Source organism: Choloepus didactylus, chromosome 5 (assembly GCF_015220235.1).
Source record: "Choloepus didactylus isolate mChoDid1 chromosome 5, mChoDid1.pri, whole genome shotgun sequence".
NCBI classification, from domain to species: domain Eukaryota; kingdom Metazoa; phylum Chordata; class Mammalia; order Pilosa; family Megalonychidae; genus Choloepus; species Choloepus didactylus.
In genome coordinates this window covers 96,450,259-96,471,622 of record NC_051311.1, presented here as the reverse complement: position 1 = coordinate 96,471,622, position 21,364 = coordinate 96,450,259, and the positions used below count along the sequence as shown (strand labels likewise).

General features: G+C 33.2%; 1 protein-coding gene across 1 annotated transcript in view; it reads left to right on the top strand.

The window, feature by feature from the left end:
• Window positions 1-21,364, top strand: part of SEMA3C (semaphorin 3C) — a 170,400-nt gene that overhangs the window by 80,241 nt on the left and 68,795 nt on the right. The window contains exons 3-7 of the mRNA XM_037836521.1: window positions 1,225-1,385; window positions 2,492-2,554; window positions 12,026-12,145; window positions 16,085-16,175; window positions 19,814-19,933. Coding sequence (XP_037692449.1) covers window positions 1,225-1,385; window positions 2,492-2,554; window positions 12,026-12,145; window positions 16,085-16,175; window positions 19,814-19,933 — 555 coding nt within the window. The remainder of the gene's footprint in view (window positions 1-1,224; window positions 1,386-2,491; window positions 2,555-12,025; window positions 12,146-16,084; window positions 16,176-19,813; window positions 19,934-21,364) is intronic.

The window sequence follows — 21,364 nt, the reverse complement described above, 5'->3', positions numbered from 1 at the left end:
TTGAGGCACAGAGAAGTGAGTAATTGCTTAATGTCATAGTAAGTTTAACATCAGAGCCACTGATGTAGCCACTACACCATTTCTACGGCGTTTTAAGATCATTGGATAAAAGTACCTAATGGATTTTATGGCAGGCATTCTGAACTGGTGTGCCAAGAAAACAGGTCAAATTTGTTACTTCTGTATCTTGTAAGATGGTATATGGCCCCAGAGCTCACCGACTATTGCTCAGAGCTTCCTTCAAGCATTTCTATAATTTTCAAATTTGGTTTAAATCAAGCCACAGCCCTATCAGAATTTCTAGAAATTTGTAATTCCGCTCCTAAAAATTTAAAAATCATTCAGCTTAGAAATAGTAACCCCAGAATTCAGACTCTTTCATAAGGTTTGTCACTCTCTTAATATCATAATCAAAAGAGAAAAAATAGATCTTGAATCTACTCTAATGATCATTGACTTTTTTTTGGTCATGGTACATTCATTTTTTCCAAAGGTCAGCTATACAGGCACATATCCAATGTAAAAGAGAGTAAATGAACATTGAGACACTAAAAAATCTAAAAATTCAGAAAGCTTAAAAATTCAGATCTCTTCCCTTTGATATATGTGTTGGCATGCTGTTATTTAAATGACATGATCTACTGATTTAAATGTAATGGGAAAAAAGTAGATTTATTTTCAAATAATTTATAGAAAAATGTATCATACTAATTACAGTTATATTGAGGAAGTAAGGTAAATATTTACAGTATGAAATAATACTATGTGAATTTATTGAATAGAAAAATACATCATTAATAGAGGTTAGAAATGCATTAATGCTGCCATTGATTTTATTCAAACTGCTCATTATATTTTTGTGATTTGATGACTTAAACTCATTTTGAGCTGAAGACATGCTGTAATAAAATTAAGTTGAGATTCTTGCAAATGTGAATAATTTTGTAATCACAATGTTACCATAAACTTTGACTTTGCATGTATTGATTTATGTTTTACTTCAGTATAGAAGCAATAGATAAAAATATCCATAAACCTAAATCTATTTAAACATTAATCTACTATTGTAGGGGGAAATACATCTTGACCTTTTTGATAAATATTTCTGTAAGATTTTCATTAAAGTTTGTATGGTGTAACCATATGTCAATAAACTTGCATTAAAAATAATAATAGAATCATAAAAACTAAGTCTATTCTCACTCGTGCTGTTCACTATTTCAGAGCTGCAGGAAACCAAGACCTCTGAACATTTCAGCCTATCCCACCACCCTTTAGACTACAGGATACTATTAATGGACGAAGATCAGGACCGGATATACGTGGGCAGCAAAGACCACATTCTTTCCTTGAATATTAACAATATAAGTCAAGAACCTCTGAGTGTAAGTTTATCATCTTAATGAGCACAATATTGACCTCTTAGGTGCCTTTTTCTTTAAACATTTCAAATACAATGAAAAACAATAGTATTTTCATTAGACCAACAATAGAACATACGGGTCACATGTCAGTAAATAGTTGGAGGTTAGTAGTTTGTTTAAGGGCTGGAAATATAATCAGTCCAATACTGCCTATTTAGTTTCATAGTTTTTTAATAGTCCAAACCTTGGAGCTAAATGAGAAAACACTTCCTGTGTGAAAAAAAGGAAAGGCAAAAGCAGAAGCATTGAGTATAGCATGGAAAAATAGATAGATAAAGGAAATGACCTATCTTGTCATTTGCATGTAATGACAAGGAGGGCTTGAAAGGAATGCAGTTAGTTAAATGCACTGTTATTTGAACAAGTGTGGCCTATATGATCATTCCATTTCACAAGGAAATAAAATTAGCTTCATTGGTGTAAAGAAATATAACTAAGTTGATAATTTATTGCAACAAGACTTCTGAATTTACTGTTTTCACAATGGGCAATGAAATGTCAATTAAAATTAAAGAATTATCACTGCCAGACCTTACCCAAGGAAGGCTACAGTGACTTAGAAAGCTAGCACAGTATTTCGTAGTGGGACTCTCTTGGATTTCATCAAGTTATGTTAGCTGTTTTACTACCTTGGGGCCCACTTTAAGTAAATCTTACCAGTCTGATTGTGTGGTTTATCAAAAATAATATTAAACCTACGTAGCAATACAAATGTAAATTTATTGTGATATAAGCAGCAGGGAAAAGTGAACTATAAGTCAAAAGGAGGGAACTGTGCATCATATTGTGCACATTTATATTGCTGATGACCTTATTTAGTATTGCACAATTACTAAATGGAAATTATTATTGAAAGACTCTTGTTAAAATGACAATTGATGGAAGAAATTAAAAGATAGCTGTTATAATAAACTAAATAAAATTCTTATTGAGTTCATAAAACTTAAACAAGAAAGAATTTTGCATAGATATACCTTAAAAGAAATCTGTTAGCATGAAGTAAGTGAAGAGCGTTGGGCTGTTATAAATCCAAGTGATATTACACATTTATTTTCCTTTCTGAGCAGGTTTTCTGGCCAGCATCTGCAATCAAAGTTGAAGAATGCAAAATGGCTGGCAAGGATCCCACAGTGAGTGCTTAAAAAAAAAAAAAAAACTCAAATATTTGGTCTTTGGGTCAGTAAACCTTGAGTGCAGACAGGAATGAGACACAGAGTGTTGGTGTTTTAAATCTTCTGTCGGATACATGGTAAAAATGTAAATGCAAAGAGATTGGAACTCTCAAACCATCCGCAATTTTGGAATTCCTGACTGGGTAAAAATTTTCCTGCCTTGCTTTCATTATTGCATGCTGACATTTTTCATGATGGATTTCAGTAATAACCCATTCCAAGTGGATCCAACCTGCAAAATTCTCAGCAGGCTTCTGAAATAATGATAATGCAAGTGTCTGGAGCAGTTCCCAATACCATGTGAACTTTTCTGAAGAAAGATTCTCGGCAAAAGGGTGGTGGTTAGTCGGCACATTCCAGAGGCATAAATCACCAGTGATGAATGTTACCTTTGTTAATTAAAAATAACCACACACACACACACACACACACAAAAAAAAAAACAATCAAGGCAGATATAAATACTAATAAATGTTCAGTGTGTAATACTTATTGTATTACTTTAGGTGGCATTCAGTGTTAAGAGTGAAGAAATCCGTACTGATTTCTACAAATGACTTGCTGAAAACTGGCACACTGAATGATTTTTGAATGTTATAAAACAAATATATGGAACATATCTTTATATTCACATCATTTTATGTTTATAATGAAGCATATATGTCATTTCACCTTTTCATCTCAAATCATGAAAAATAATGTAGTGGAGGCAAGCATTCAAATCACCCACTCCTTTATAAATAATTTGGTAAAGATATTCCTCCCTTCCTCCCTCCCTTCCTCCCTTCCTCCCTTCCTTCCTCCCTCCCTCCCTTCCTCCCTTCCATCACTCACTCAACAAATATTTATTGAGCATCTATTATATCTTTGACGTAAGGCTAGTTGCTGAAGAAATAACATGCAAAAATGGACAGTTCCAGCTCGCATCAGCTTTACCGTCTTGTTAAAGAGGTGAACATAAATCAAATAAGCATGGAAATACCTGAACATACAGAAATGAGACTGTTTCAAGTGAATATAATGATTGGGTAGAAAAACCAGGAAATGCATTTGTGCACACATACACACACAAACATACAGGTCTGAAGTTATAACAGATAATAAACTCAACTTAGCACCGCTAGTGTTGACTAAACACTTACAGTTGCGTGGCAGAGGCCAGAAACGATGACTACTGTCATGAAGACTGTGCACTGAGTGTTGGTGGTGAGAGTACTTCAGAGATTCATCAGGTTAGCTCAAACATAGCAAAGGTAATCTTTGATGAAGAAGGGTATATGGAAATGAAATATGTAGTTTCATTGACTCTGAACAGTTTCAAGTGTAAGATTCTGCAAAGATCTGGTTCAAGGCGGGCCAGTGAAGGCCCTGGAATATACAATCTTTGGGTCTCAAGGGCTTTCTTGCCCAGAGGGATCCCCAGGAGTGCAGGAGTGACTCATTGTGGGGTCTTACTTTTTCAGTTTTGTTATTCACCCTAGACAAGGTAATAAAAATTGAGCAAAAGAATGTTGGGGGAGCATACATGCTATCCAAGTAACTTGATGGACCACAATCTAGAGGGAAAAAACAGAAAAAGCTGAAAGATACATTCAAAAGACTGCATTACAATTTCTTTCCAGGGAGCTAATATTAGAATGCAGCATGATGTGGTAGAAAAGACTTTTATTCCTTTCAAAGCTATCGTTTTAATAATTGTGTATGCATTGATCTATTTTCCTCTGTTCTCCATTATAGAGATTTTTCACACTGATGTGTATCCTATCATGTCTTACTTTTTGCCACAATAATATCCTGTGGCTATAATTACTGTATTTGATTGTCTTTTGTTCAAAAAGATTTGCGGTTCACATTCATAGGAACGGCCATAGGCAGAACATGTAGAATTTAGATCTTTGTATGTTTTATTTCCAAAAATTTCTGTTCATTTTCTGAAGAATCTTAGCCAAGCCATGTGAATTCCTATTCCCTTTGGGAAAGTAGAAAACCTCTATTGTTTATCCTCTGACAATTAAAAGTCATTAGATGAAATGGCCGATACATACTTACGTTTTTCTATAGTTTTTTTCATGTTCCAGCATTATTTAAGGATATCTTTAAATTCTGCCAATGACTATACTCAAGGGAAATAACTAGTGGAAGGCTCTGTTTTAGGTATTTTTAGGTCTCAACTGGACAGATTTTGTTTGTCCAGCAAATGTTATTGGGTCCTTGGAAATAATAAACTAATTTTCTTACACATTTCTTTCTATGCAAGGGAAGAGAATGGTTGATGAATCCATCTCATTTCATAAATATCAGAATAGATGTCCTTTAATTGGGCCACAAGTAAAAGGTCAGTGGTAGAAAAATGATGCTAAATAGTTCTTTGGCACATCTACAGGACAACATGTTTTCTATTACACTTCTCATGAAACCAATTATTTAAGAAACTCCCAACCTATTTGTAAAAAATGTAATCGAATTACTTAATACTTAATTATAAAAATATTAAAGGAGGATCCAGAGGTTAATAAGGTAGAGTTCCTAACGTTAAAAGTTTTTACAATATAGTAAGGATAATGAGACATATATGCAATTATCATAAAATAGTAACAGCAACATCTAATGGAATAGGCCAGGCACTGTTCTAAGTGCTTTATTTTGATCTTTACAACAATACGATGAGGTGGACATTATTGTCATCATCCATGTGTTTAAGATGAAGAAACAGAACCTCTAAGAAAGTGACTTACCCCAAGCTGCACTGCTAACAAGTGGCAGGACTGGTGACTGACTCAGGCATAGAAAGCTTTAGATCCTGCATCATTAACTGCTACATATGCCGCCTCTCCAGGGAGTTAAATGTAAAGGCTAAGGGTACATACATGGAAAAAAGAACCAATAAGTTGCAGCAGTGCTGTCTGGGAAAGGTTTGACGGAGTTGGTGGCAATTGTATAAGGTCTCTGTTAATCTTTCCCCTTATTTTATTTCAGTGATACTGAAATTCAAATAAGTCATATCCTTTCCTTTTTCTAGCCTTTGGTACATGCTATATGTGATTCTTTTCTTCAGCTATCTTCTTTTCCTTTTTAGCCTGGGAAATATCTACTCAACTTTTCAGGTCCCAATGCAGATGTCACTTCTCTGGAGAGTCTTATCTTTCCACCCAGGACTAGGCTAGATGCACTCTCCCCCTTTGTGTACCTAAAACACACTAGCACTTATTTCACTGCATTTTTAATTCTAAGTCTCCTCTTGCTACCTGTAAACACTGTATGGTAAGTGTCATTATCCCCAATGCCCAGTTCTGTATCTTGGCACATAGTAGGCACTTCATAACATTTCTCAATTGAGTAAAAAGATCTGAGCAAATGGAGATGGCAGCAAGCAAGCATGGAATCTGTGCCAAGTAATTGTCAGAGATTGGTTTTAGATAAAGTTGGATGATGAGCTCGTTACTCCTTTTAGATTAATGATTGTATCAAATCATTACGAAAATATTTTAGAAGTACCTTTTATTTAACAAACTTTTCTGCTTTAAAATAGTATGTTAATAATTTTCTACTAAGCAAAAAATAAAATGGTGACAAAGTCCATACTGCTATAACAAATGATGAAAAATAATATGTAGAATTAAGCATCCCTTAATCTTTCAGGTGTTTTTAGTTATAACAAGTCTTAGTTAAAGACATCTAAAGAGAAAACAGTTATGATAATGGAATTCAATGTAATTTAAATTTTGATCCCAGATAATAATATAACATATTAAAGTTCATTAAAAAAATAAATTATCCTGATAGAGACACAGCTAATTTTCTGTCTCAGCTAATGATGGTGTAATCTACTTCCCACTTCCCTTTCTGCACCTATGAATTGACATTCCTACATGCTCCATTTATCTCTAAATGTTAATATTTTATTCAGGCTAAATAAATTGAACTTAAACAATTGCACATGCTGTTAAATATATATTCAAGGAGACAGAGTTTAGTTAGTATTTGAAATAAATACTATAGAAGATCATTGAAAAATTAAGCAGAATTATATATACTTGGACATGTATGCATTATACGTACAATGTCAAACTTAATTTGTTAATTATAGAATATCCATTTCCTTATTATTCTTGTGACCAGATGATCCTAAACTATTAAAAAGAATATTTTCTTTAGGAATAAGTTTTGTCAAAATACTTTAATTTACTACCTAGACCACAGAATGTAGACCAAGATGAGAAAAATAGTAGGTGTTTTCTTCCATTGCATACTAGGAACCAAGGACAGTCAATGATTTTAAAGCCTTATACACTTTTGCTCCAGGATATATTTTTTTAATTCAGTTTTATTGAGATATATTCACATACCATACAGTCGTCCATGGTGTACAGTCAGCTGTTCACAGTACCATCTTATAGTTGTGTATTATCACCCCAATCTATTTTTGAACATTTTCCTTACACCAGAAAGAATCTGAATAAGAATAAAAAAATAAAAGTAAAAAAGAACACCCAAATCATCCCACCCATCCCACCCTATTATTCATTTAGTTTTTGTTCCCATTTTTCTACTCATCCATCCATACACTGGATAAAGGTAGTGCGATCCACAAGGTTGTCACAATTACACTGTCACCCCTTGTAATCTACATTGTTATACAATCATCTTCAGGAGTCAAAGGCTGCTGGATTGGAGTTTGGTAGTTTCAGGTATTTACTTCTAGCTATTCCAATACCTTAAAACCCAAAAAGTGTTATCTATATAGTGCATAAGGTCACCAGAGTAACCTCTCAACTCCATTTGAAATCTCTCAGCCACTGAAGCTTTATTTCATTTCATTTTGCATCCCCCTTTTGGTCAAGATGATGTTCTCAATCCCATGTTGACAGGTCCAGATTCATCCGCGGGAGTCATATCCTTCGTTGCCAGGGAGATTTACACCCCTGGGAGTCAGGTCCCATGTAGCGGGGAGGACAATGAGATCACCTGCCAAAATGGCTTAAAGAGAGAGGGCCACATCTGAGCAACAAAGAGGCACTCAGGGGGAGACTCTTAAGCACAATTATAAGCAGGTTTAGCCTCTCCTTGCAGCAACACGCTTCATAGGGGGCAGCCCCAAGACAGAGGGCTCAGCATATCAAGTCGTCAGTCCCCAGTGTTTGTGAGAACATCAGCAACAATCCTGGTGAAGAAGTCCAACACCTCCGCATCCTCTCCCAGTTCCTCAGGGGGGCCCCGAATATGTATTTTTATTCTCTGCCCAAATTACTTTGGGATTCCAGGATATATTTTAATAACATCAATGTTTAAATTGTAAAGTTTATACATGTTCAGCACAGAAATCCTGGAAAACCTAGAAAAGCACATAGAAAGCAACTTAAAACAAACCATCTCTTACTAGTTCTGCAACCCTGAAGATTTAACCTCTCTGTGCCCCAGTTTCCTTATCTATGAAATGACTATTAAGGGGATCAATGAGTTATTATTTCCAGAATTTTTAGAACAGTGCATTGCACACAGTAAATGCTATTTAACTGTTAAATAGGTAACATAAATCATACTATTCAAAGGTAATCACTCAATTTAGGGTGTATCTTTTCAACATTCTATTATATGCATGTATACATACATATAATCAATTAAAATTATTTTCTTCATAATGTTAGCAGCCTGATTTTTCATTTTTAATTTGTTCCAAGAAATAGTATTGAAAGAGAATTAAACAATAAAATGAAAGCATCCGTGGCATTTAGTTACATTGAAGTCTCTAAGATTAGCTTTCATTCAGCCACCATACCTTTCATGGATGTCTACTATAGTCATGACCTGTGCTAAGCTCTAAGTAGGAAAAATGCCCTGTCTACTTCACATAGTTTGTAACAAGAATTGGAATTAATAATTCATCTGAAAGAATCTAATAGCTAGCACTAGTGTGTGTTTATTATATGCCAGAAACTATTGTGTCTTTACTAATATATCCCTCACAATGAATATTATTATCACCATTTTACAGATTAAAACGAGAAGCATGGAGAGGTTAACTATCTCAAAGTCAAATAGCTAGGAAAAGGTAGAGCCTGGTTTTGAACCCAGATCATCTGGCCCTGAGATTTGCATGCTTACATGTTCTCTCTACTGCCCATCCGAAGACTACAGTATGATGACAGACCAACTTGAATTGCCTCTCGGGCCTAATCTCACAGTAACCGTCTGTCCACTCTAAGCCCCATTACCCAAGTGAATCCTGTGCTCTCCTGTCTCCGTTTTTGCTCATGCTCTGTCTTCTACTGGAATGCTCTTTCCTTACCCCTTGTCAAAATTTCTAACTTATTTTGCAAGACTCAACTCAAATGACCCCTCCTTGTAAACCTTTACATCCAGTTCAGCATTATTGCTCCTAATCTTTCTATATCACTTTTTTTTTAATACCCCCACTATAGAACATACCGCAGCCTGATATGTTAGGGGCTCCCTTCTTTGAAAGCAGGGAGTGAGTCCATTCATGCCAGTGTTTCTAGCACCACGCAGAGTGACTTTCATAGACTGCGAGTTCAGTAAATATTTGCTGGACATGAATGCAAAGGCCCAGGTCAGACATAACGTGGGCAGAAACTAAGGCAGCCACAATGGAAGTGGAAGGGAGCTAGATAATGATTTCAAATAATTAACTCAACTGAGTTGCGTTTTTGTTTCTCATGTGTGTGCTGGGGCAGGGGGCACACTGAATATTGGGTGGTGTGGGAATCTGTCTTGTTGTTAATCAACTGTTTCTTAAAGGAAAGGTGGATAGTGGAGGATAGCCCTGGTTCAAGACCCTGCTCAGTTACTTATTAAACCTAGAACACTTCATTTAATCTCTCTGGAACTCAATTTTCTTATCTCTAAAATGGAATAATGCTTAGATTAGAACATTGAGGTGGGGATAAAATGTGAGGTTTGTTAATATTAATGACATAAAAACTCCCCTCCAATTACTATGGATTCCACACCCAATGGCAAATTATAAAGTCGTCTGTTGCACAGGATTCAGTGTAGACATGTCTGCATTTGAAATCTGCTTTACCCATTTCTAATTATATGACCTTGACCAAGTTAACTAAAAAACTCTAAGCTTTATTTTTCTATACATGGTTGGGTTGTTGTAGCATATATTAAGTGCCCAATAAATGTGAGCTATAAGGTGAAAATAAAATTTCCTGAGATGTAAGAGTGGTAAAATATATAAAATGACTCTTCTGATGTCTAGCATATAATCAGCTCTCAATAAATATTAACCATAATAAGCATATGTAGGTAGTATATATGCATGTATATATACACTTACATGAAACAAGTGTAATCTGCTATTTGAAATATAAGAGATGTTATTGACTTCTTACCAATACCAGTAATTCATGAAGGTTAATTAATTTTGTGTAACAAAGTTGAAAATGAAATAGACATAGCCTCCTTAATAGAATTAGATTACATCCATGTTTTAGGGGAAAATATTATATGCAGAGTCCCATAATGACTACACTGAAGGTAAAAAAAATAGATATGTGTATCTTATTGATCACAAATTCCCTTATTATAAACATGTTTATACACTCCAGACTTCATCTATGCGTTTTTTCCAGAGAAACACATTGTCATCTGTAGTTATTCAATCCATTTTCAGGTACTTCTATAAACAGATTCAGGATACAGTGACACTAAATGCTTAACAAAAATATTTTAAGTCTTAAAATAAAAATAAAGCGTATAGTCTGGTCTGTAAGGATTAATTTATTTGACTGTAGAGTTGATGATTGATTGTTGGATAACAAGAATCCATAATGGGAGCATCTGTATAAAATTACTACTTATGAAAAGAAGCATATATTTACTGGCAAGAAATAATGAATGTAAAAGGGAAAATTATGGGAAAATATAAAATAATATTGACTTTGAATTAAATTTAACTTCTATTTTAGCATGATTTGTCTTGTTTTACTTCTCTAATAATGTAAAAAATAATTGTGCATTACTAAAATTTTTAAAAATTACTGGTATCCAGAAGAGGGAAAGAAACTTAAATGACCACAAAGAGAAAAATCACTGTTAACGTGTTGATATATTTCCTTATAGTCTTTAAAAATTTCTGTCTATAATTACAAAATTATTTTAACGATATCTTTTACATGAAAAACAACTCTGTTAAGGGAAAAACATTTAACCTCTGGTTTGGATGTTTATAGTCAGCCAATGATAGGCTAGCAAATGTGGAACATCCATTCATTAATGCACCCACAGTGATCTGCATTTGGTGCTACAATGTTTACGTACTCCTGCAAGGTCACGGTCCATTCGTAATCATAATAAATTATTTTGAATATCATTGAATAAATAAGTGACAGCCTTGCCTACAGTTGGACTGTGAGCAAGTGAGAGAGGAGATTTGGGGGAGGGGGGAGAAAGGAGTGTTTGAGGGAATCAAAGGCAGAGAGACAATGATTATGTCATTCTTTCTAGCAACAATGCTGGCACTTTATACACGGTTGGTCTTATTTACCAAGAAGGAAGGCAAATAGTGTTTGCCATTGTGTACTAGTGATAATATGGACCTCGTAAAAGCACAAATTTATTCAAAATGTGTTTATATAATGTGTATGTGTGTGTATATGACTCTGTATACCTATATATTTAATAGAAGAAAAAGTATGGGCTCTATGAAATTATTTGTTGTACTCAATTTCTAAAGATTCTCAGATAAAGAATAAGTTTATAAAGTTTTGGGACTTAAAAAATTGCGCAGTATATAAAATATCAAAACATAAAATAAATAGATTATTTTATTCACTACTTGAATCAGAGTACCTCCATTCTGAAATAAACCAATGGAATAAATCGTGTTGTTCTCTTATTAATTCCCCAAAACATATCTTCTAAAAAAAGTGGAAAAGAAAATATATAGCAGAAATATTGCTAAATAATATTTACTTTGGAATGAGATAGGTAACTTTGAAAGCATTTTCAAATGAAGTGTCAGAATTAGTACAGATTTAAGCAGAGATAATAAAACCATGGCATGTATGAAAACTCTACTCAGCTAAGTTCCACAAAGGTAGAGATTCTGCCTGGTCTTTTCACTGAGGATGCACAAGGGGCTAACTATCCCCTGTCATAGAGTAGGTTCTCAGTTTTGGGTGGTTGCTTCTGAAAGATATTTATGACTATTCCTGACATCAGCCTTTTTCTTCAGTGGCACCAGATCATAATATTTGGTTTGATGCTTCTGTAAATTGGATGAGTATTCTCAAATTACCTTTATGAGATACATCCATATTTTCTCAAAGATATGGAATAATACATCAAGAGATTATGCTATCTCATTGTTTCCCATCATCCCAAATCTTACATTATTGCAATTATTATAAATAGGAATGAAAGTCATTGGATTACTAACTACTTATCTACCTATTCTTTTAGCATGGCTGTGGAAACTTCGTTCGTGTAATACAGGCTTTCAACCGCACTCATTTGTACGTATGTGGGAGTGGTGCTTTCAGTCCAGTCTGTACTTATTTAAACAGAGGGAGGAGATCAGAGGTAAGTGTAACAATTTATCATTAGTTTTGGTGTTAATGTCAACAATTTTGAAAAACTGTGTACTTTAGAGTAAAAATTTCAAAATATCATCAATTTTCATAAAAATATTTTCAAGCCCTTTATACACAGTGTGTTCCATTTATTTCCTATCCAAGTTACTGAAGTACAGCTTTATAGCTTTTTGTCTTCAATTAAAAAGAATACATGTATATTTCTAAATGCAAAAGCCATAAAAGATAAAAGAAAGAAAAATGTTGCAATTTCATAATTATTTTGAATGGAAAGCATTGATAACATTTGCTTCAAATTACAGAAATATTATGGCATAAACTTGCCTACTGAAAACTATTTTAAATAATTTATTTATCTCTCAAATTTGGCAAACCTTTATGAGGTCCCACCAGTTAAAAATGTGTAAAACAGAGTGCTAGGTGCCTGTGCTAAAATAACTGTATATAATTAGTAAATCATATTTTTCATTTTAGACTAAGATCAGCCCACACCAGGTTATGCTAGCCTTATTCTTATGCTGATTAAAATGATGCAGGGAATTACAGCTAAAGTATTTGCTAAAGGCTATAAATATATAGCCCATGTACAGTCAAATAAAGGCTGATTGAACTTCACCTGTGATATTTAAGACCGTGTTTATCCCAGTCCATGCCTGTTGACTAGGGAAATGATGCATTAGACCAAAAGAGTTTTCCACATTCTTTTAGTCACATATGTTGTTTCGCTTAATATAATTACTTTTTAAACTGAATTCTTTCAAACTATCTTAATTTGGTTTCATTATGGAATAAAAATTTAGAAAGTCCAGTTCTTAAAGAATGTCTTAACTCAATTTTGGAGCATAGAATTGTGAAAAAGAATAAATATCGCTACTGATATACTGTGTAAAATTTGTTTTCCTTTTAACAAGAATAAATCTACTTTAGAACTAATATAATTGAATCATCATGTTAGTTATAGTATTATTCTCTTTATATTCTTTTCTTGTTAAATTTATGTTTTCAGACACATAATTTACACATATATATGTTTTGGAATATATATATTAATATAAATAAAAAGTCACTAAAAATAACTTTGAGTAATAATAATTTGACCCGCAAATTGAGTCAGTTCCAAATGTGGCTCAAGATGGTATGAAATCCTAAAATCTTTAAAGAAAATAAAGCTATGCTGGCTTTATTGAGCTTCATTGAGCTTGTCATTAGAACGACATGCCTGTGATCAGTTGATGAAATAAACTGCCTCCTCACATGTCTGCAATCTGTCAGACACTCCACAGAAGGCTGTGCAGTCACTGTACAGACCAACAATAGCATAACAGTTTTCAGAATACAGATTTCAAATAAAATCATTTTCCCATGTACAAATTGCCTACTGTGCACTTCAAAGTTTAATTGGAAAGCCTGTCCGAAAAATAACCTCCTTTGGAAAACCAGCCTGGAATAACTTTTTAATCACTTTGCTAAATATGAACTAATGCAGTGTCACATCAAAAGATATGTTTCAAAGGGGAAGACTTCTCATTAATTAATGTAATCTCTTTATAACGTGAACATCTTAAGAGTCAATTTAGGTATAAAAGTGGTTATGATTCTTAAGCTTTATATGTTTTCCTTGATAGTCGTCTGTAGTCAATGGATTTCATCATAACATCTTTCTAACAGTTTTTAAACCAATATGTAAGCATAAAACTGCACGATTTTATCAAACACACAGTGTTTAGATATGTATTTACTTGTATCCTTTTAGGACGAAAGGTACTCTAACCTAAACTGACCACATTATGAGTGGAAACTTGTATTTTGAGAGAATTATCTTTTTTCATCACTAATTTTGTCCTTTGTAATGATCTATGATTGGGGGTAGCACTTATTGCTAACACCCTCTGTTAGTACTAAGATATGGTATCTTTCATCTATTCAGAAACCATATGGAAGGAACCAGATTAGGTTGACACACTCCTTGATTATTCATTTTAGTTCTGAAATACTATCTACCATCCTTCATCTTCTTATCTTCATAAGAATCCACTGGTTCTCAGAGAATATATACGAGCCAAATATACTTTTTGAACAACAAACACTTTCATTGCAACCAATGATTCTTCTGTTCATGTGTGTGTGTCTGATTCTAAACTCTTGTATAGCATTTTAATAGTGTCTATTCAAAGATCCTAGATTCCCTTGCTACATCAATTCCTAACCATAGTTCAATTTATTGAAATTAAAAATCAAGGTTAGTAAAGTCAAGAAAAGAGAAGGTTGATGAATTAGGAGAAAGTAGGGAGAATTTCTTAGGGGATGATTGAAGAACTGTTGCAGGATGCTTGCATTAGTGATTATTAGGTGGTCATCATCTGCTCCTGATGGTGATGTGTGCGGATGACAAAGCTGTGCAATGGATGAGTAGGTCAGTGGAGAGCAAGTGGTACCTAAGCATCCTCATCCATTCCTATAGTGTCAGTGCTCACTTCTTTAGTCAAATCTGTATCTCTGCTCTAGAACCATAAACAGACTTGCCAAATTTTATTCCTTTCCTTAGATGGTTTTCCTTCAATTAAGTATTTATTTAGTTTGGTCATGACTTAAAGATGACCTTTTAGAAAGAAGACATTGCTAGTAGTCAGGAGATTGAATTTCAATTTTGTTTTTGCCACTATTTAGCTACATGTTCCTAAGCAAGTCATATTTTCCTCATCTGTAGAGTAATTCATTGAACAAGACCGTGTTGTAGTACCTGTTCAAGCTAGAGGACTGTGATTTTTTTTTAATTCCATGCTTGCTTATTGCTTCCAGGATGGCCTACTAGTACATCAAATGCAATATTTTTAAAAATGAACTAGTTTTATTATCTTCAAGTAGTCAAAACTTCAGATTCATATTTGTTTTCTTCGTCTTCCTGAATAACATTCAGTTTTCCATTGGTTGCCAAGCCCTGCTGATTGTCACAATGTCTTTTTCATCTCAACTGTTCTTACTATGACTACTGAGAAAATGCTTATCAGATTTGTTATTACCTATTCTGCACTAGCACAATAGACCACTAACCTATTTTTCCAAATCCAGCATCTGTTTTTATACCTGCCATTCCCAGTCTTCCTAAAGCACAAGATAAGGGTCAGTCACCTTAAAGCAGAGTTTTGATCATATCACCACCATATTTCAAATTGAACCCGTCACCCCAAATCCCTAGTCTTCCCTACTCCCCTTTGCTGCTTTAATTTTTCTCCTTAGAACTAAGCACCAGTTAACATACTCTACATTTTACTTATTTATTCCATTTATTTTCTACCCCTTTAAATTATAAACCACTCGGTGGTAGAGATTTTTGTCTGTTTTGTTTACTTTGCCCCAATATTTTTCATAAGTTGCCTGGCACATAGTAGAGGCTCAATAAATCTTTGTTGAATTAATAAACAAATGATTAAGTTACACCTTTTATCTAAATTATTAGTTATGCTAACTGTAGTGCCTGGCTTTATGTAATTAAATTAAGCTAAAGCATAAAATATTAATTTTTAAAAAAACATCTGGTTTATTCTGGAAATATTGTAGTCCTTACACAACATTTCTCTGTGAACATAGTTTTCTTCTTTGGCCAATGTCCAACAAATCTAGTTCAAGTTTAAAATAACCTTTATGTTCAAGTGAATTTTTGATGATGTTGATTTGAAGAGAACTCTATGTTGGATCAGCTCTATGGGGAGTGAAATAAGATGAGAAATATACCTGCTGAGGTTAGCTTATAATTTACAGATGGATTCTTGTTATAGGACAAGTAAATCTTAGTATAGTAAATTGAAAAGACATAAGCAACCAGGTAGAAATCATACTATACTTCATGGTGCTTTGTTTTACTGAAGAACAAGTCTTTACTAAAGATAAAGTTAATGTTACTGTATTTTCAATTTTATCTACTATAAAGGACCAAGTTTTCATGATTGACTCCAAGTGTGAATCTGGGAAAGGACGCTGCTCTTTCAACCCCAATGTGAACACGGTGTCTGTTATGATCAGTAAGTAGAAAATAAAAGAGGCAGGGGAGTGGGAAGGGCAAAAAATAAAAATAACAAAGAGAATTAATTAAATGAAATTCATAACAAGGTTGCATGCCTATGTAAAAATGAGTTTGGATGGTTGCATGGATGATATTATGTGAGTAAAATAATAGGAAGAAAGCTATGATCTGGTAGAGATCTCAATTTCTCATTTTCAAGATCATTTATGTTTAAATGAGAAGCATGTATTTTTATCTAATATGACAATGCTGTCATTCCTAGAACAAATCAATCATTTACAAAAATTTTATGCATATGTATACATATACCTATATATGTATATACACACACTCTCTCTCTCTCTCTCTCTCTCTCTCTCTCTCTATATATATATATATATATATATATATTATTTTAAAATGTTTTCTGTGGTTGTTTTTTTAGTATTTAGTGCACCAACTTCTTCTCATGTTTTAGTACTATTTTAAAAATGATTACAATCGGCTTTTCTTCTAAATGAAAGATGAACTAAACACATCTCTTAGCCAAGTACATTCTCTGTGAATGGTCTAGAAGTTGCTAAACTAAAAAGGAGGTGGTGGTAAAACACTTTTTCATCTTCTCATTTTCCATAAAATTTCAATTAAGCAGTAGGCCAGCTTCTTGCTATTTCATACACTGACAAATCAATATGTCTATGAACATCAGTCATTGGATGCTGCTTTTCTATGGCTTATTTAAAAGACCTTCTCTTCTGGTTAATTAAGACACTTTTTAGAAAATGTCTGAGTCATCAAAAGTTGACAGTGATGAGAAATCTTGGATTTCAGAATGTTGAACATATAATAGATGCTTTTCCCTCTTGTCTTTCTCTATGTATTGCTAGAAGTAGAATTGTAACCTTTGTTACACTTGTAATAAGTGAAACATGAATTATTGTGTCCAAAATCCTTGTTCTAATCCATTTAAAATAGGCAACCTATCTTTCTCACATCTGGAAATTAAGTTAAGACAGGTACACCCAGCACTGACTGAAGTGGGAGGTTGGAAGGTATCTGGTGAATTATTTCCATATGCCCTTTCAAATTGTGCAGGGCAGAGCCAAATCTATGTCATTAGGATAGAAAATTAGAGGGCTCTGAAACTAAAAGATACCCAGTTATGTCTGATGCATGCTCTTTCAGGTAAGTTTCAAAATATTATTTAACAGAAAGAGGGTCTTAGAAAATCTTTCCTCTAATTGGAAGGGGATTTTATTCACTTCTAGAAACTGTATGATAAATATCATAGTCGTTAAGTATATAAAATAAGATAGTTTTCCATTTCACTTTTTTCAAGTTAAATGATGTGAAAATAACTTCAAAGATCTGTTAACACAATAATACTGGAGTTTTAGCTCATCGTATATTGTTCAGAATAAAAGGGTTAGAGAAATACATAAATTTTTGTGTTAAACTGTAATATGTCATTATCAGTTTGCACTTCAAGTATTGGATTTGTTTACAAATAAGAATTAGATATTGCCTTTCTTGGTTTTTCAAGGACTAAAAGTTCAATTCCTATGTTCACGTTCCTTTACTACCATTTACTGTTTTGGTTAGTGCTTCATCATTTCCATTCTGTTGCAATATACTAAATAAAAGAGATTGGCTAGAATACTTCTATTTACTAAAGTGCCAAGAAACACAGAACTAGAAGAATTCCACATTTCACAATATAGCTTTGGCATCTAACTCATTGTGCAAATTGTGTTCTTTTGCTATTTTTAGTAATTTTTATAACACAAACAAAGAAATTGGATGCTGTCTTTTAAAGAGCTTATCACAAAACACATAAGGTTTTTCTGGTCACTGGAAGTACAATTGGAAAGCAAAACATTTTTTGTATTAAAGTTAAAAGGCACAAGTTTATCTTTGCATAAGAATTTTGCAATGGAATTCTGAAAAAAAAAATCTCTCCTCTCAAACAAAATTCTTTCCAAAGTGACAATCAAATATTTCTTATTAATGTAAAATAAAGAAGAAACATTCTATGAGAATTTAAGATAAGAAATACAGCCAATTAGATATGAGGGTTTTGTAATATGTAAGACACAACTAATAAGGTGGTATGCAATAAGGCTAGAATGAACTCGTTCTGCTTTACACCAACCACCAAATGTCATTTTTCTTTACCTTCCTAGAAACAGATATGAGTATTATGATAGGTGTGCTAGTCAATCTGTCAAGCAGCAGGAACTTGTTATCCACTGTTTTGTGGATAATTGACTATAAGAAAAAATCTAAAATAATTAATTACAAAGCAATCTGAATTCAACAGCCAAGTATACATGTATATGTGCTCCCCAATTGTTCACAGAATATTAAAGAAGCTAAATTGCTCAAAAATGCCTTTCACACATTTTTGTTATCTCCCTATAATACATTCTTGTGGATTTTTGATGCCCACCGGACAGGAGTGGTGAACGACGCGATGCCTACCATACCTGCTCGCTAAACTGGTAGGGGTCCAGTTCATGACCTGGTGAGCACATACTGGGAACATTCCAGCCTCTGTCGTATCCATCGTGGGCCAAATGGTATTGCTCATTACTAAACAGTGAGCCTAGAGTTCTTCAAAATGTTCCAGTCCTGCCAAGATGACCTTGATCTGAAAGTAGCCAGGGGAGTAACCGTAGATCATTTGTCAAAGAACACAGCTGCATGGTTCAGTGGGCCAGACTTGATAAATTTGGCTCTTTTAAAACAGATATTTAGCTACTGTTTTATACTCAATGGTGACATTACTTCTTACCAATTAAATGCTTAGCACTCCTTACTAGGATGGATATTAATACGGATGTTAACAAATAGGCTAAATGCTCAAATTGAATCTGCAATTAATAAGTTAAAAATTTTAACTTAATTAAATTTAACTTAATTTTAAAATGTATTCTTTCTTATCTTTATAGTCTATTTTTTATAGTTTCATTGCAATTGAAAGAGTAACACTTCTTTTATCATCATAGAAACCTTTTAGCACTGGAAATCAAAACATAAGGTTTTAATGATTAAATCAGTTAATCATTAATATTATTTTGACAAGTACAATAATTAATATGTTTAAGCTATTTAGTGAGATCTTAGAATTTTTACTATGTGATGAGAACTTTTGAGATCGTAATCCAATCCTCATATTTTACAGATGAGAAAATTGAGATTCAGGGCTGTTAAATGACTCTACACTAATTCCCAATTGGTTATTGACTGCCAAAATTTGAAGCCAAGTTTTCTGACTCTTATAATAGTAGTTTTCTTTAATTCATTGTAATAAGGTAATAATTAAGCAGTTTTGTTATCTTTTAGACATATACCATTTCTGCCATTTCTGATATACCCTATATAAGCACTGGCATTTAGTATTATGAAGTATTGGAAAAGAAATTTTCATTTCCACACAGAATGAATTTGTTTAAAGTTTTGGTTTAAAAGAAACATAATGTGACCAGGATAAAATTTAAGTAATTTTTTGTTTCAATGGACAATGGAAACCAACTAATAATTACAAAGACTCTTCTATGTGTGATGATCTACTAAGTAAATAAGCTTTCCTTGATATCTAAAATAACTTTTTCAACACATAAAAAATTGTATTGACATACTCTTACTTTTTTATAGATGAAGAGCTTTTCTCTGGAATGTATATAGATTTCATGGGGACAGATGCTGCTATTTTTCGAAGTTTAACCAAGAGGAATGCAGTCAGAACTGATCAACACAATTCCAAATGGCTAAGCGGTTAGAAATCATTTTATGCATCGTTTTGAATATCCTATTTTAAACTTATTTATTTAATTCCACAATGGAAACTAGGTAAAAATGGTAAAAAATTAAAATATCAGTTCCCAATATGATTGATGATAATTCTGTACTCCATGATTTAAAATATTTAGGATACATAAAGAATTGAAATTGCCAATAGTTCATAATTTCAAATCTTACTTTTATGAATCATTATGCAATTTTCGTTGTATATATGAATAAATAAAAGTGGCAGTGATGTTTATCACATATACCAGAATTTAAGCATCACTTGAAAAGAGAAAATTCCACATCTTCTCAGTTGTTTAATTGTAAAATATTACAATTAAATATGCTTTCTAATTCATTTAGTCTGCTTAGATATTTTAAAAATGCTGAATCTAAAAATTATCCTAAATTTATGACATCTAAGTGTAATGAATAGGCTACATTCAGTAATTCCTCCTATTTGTTTTATGCCTAGAGTCTATAAATTATAAAACTAAGGTATATTACTTTTTCATAAGTTGATTAATATTTAACAGAAATCATAGCTGTGATCACTTTATGATTATCAGTGTTCAAATGTTTCTAAGTCTTGTGGTCACATGGAATGCACATCATGAAAAGTCTCATACGAGTTTACCATATGATTCAATCAGTTGCTGTATTTTAGAGGAGGAAGAAACCACTAAGATCCTTGTCATTTTACCCTGGGGAAAATTTCTAGCTGACCTTAAGTTTGGCATTTCATTTAACATTGCCCAGTTAAGCATGACTCACCACAGCGAAGCCTCTTAGTTCACTGATGGGCCAGCACAAGAAAGCATTGATTGTCCATGTAATTCTTCAAATTATTCCTCCAGTACATCTGGAAATAGAGCATTCTAAAAGTTGTTTTGTTCTTGAAATAAGGAAACCCTCTATGTCTTCAAAGGGCTCAAATTTTTTGCTTGAAGAGTTTCCCCTTCATTTTCCATATGCTGTATTTTGAGAAAATATGCTTTTTAAATCTCAGATTCCCAACTCCTCATTCTGCTTCAGTGAATTTGAGTTTATATACATTAGATTGAGAACCATACTTTTAAAACAAACTTTTTTTCAGTAAAACAACCATCAGATTCCATGGGAAATAAATGGTAGAAAAACTTCTGGATTTTTTAAAAACTCATCAGTGCACAAAGAATGTTTGCATTTACTCCACTTCCAGAATGTATTGCAGACAGAGAAAAATAGTTTAAGCTGTCTTATTATAGCTATACTTTGTAGTACTTGACATTTCAAATGTGGTGTGCTGGGTGAATACAATAGTGCTTTTTACAAATTTTGCCTATAAACATTGAACTGTTATTCTGTACCAATGATGGAGAAGGCATGTGCCTATGGTCTACTTGGATGAATAGTAGATGGATTTTCATCATGAGTATA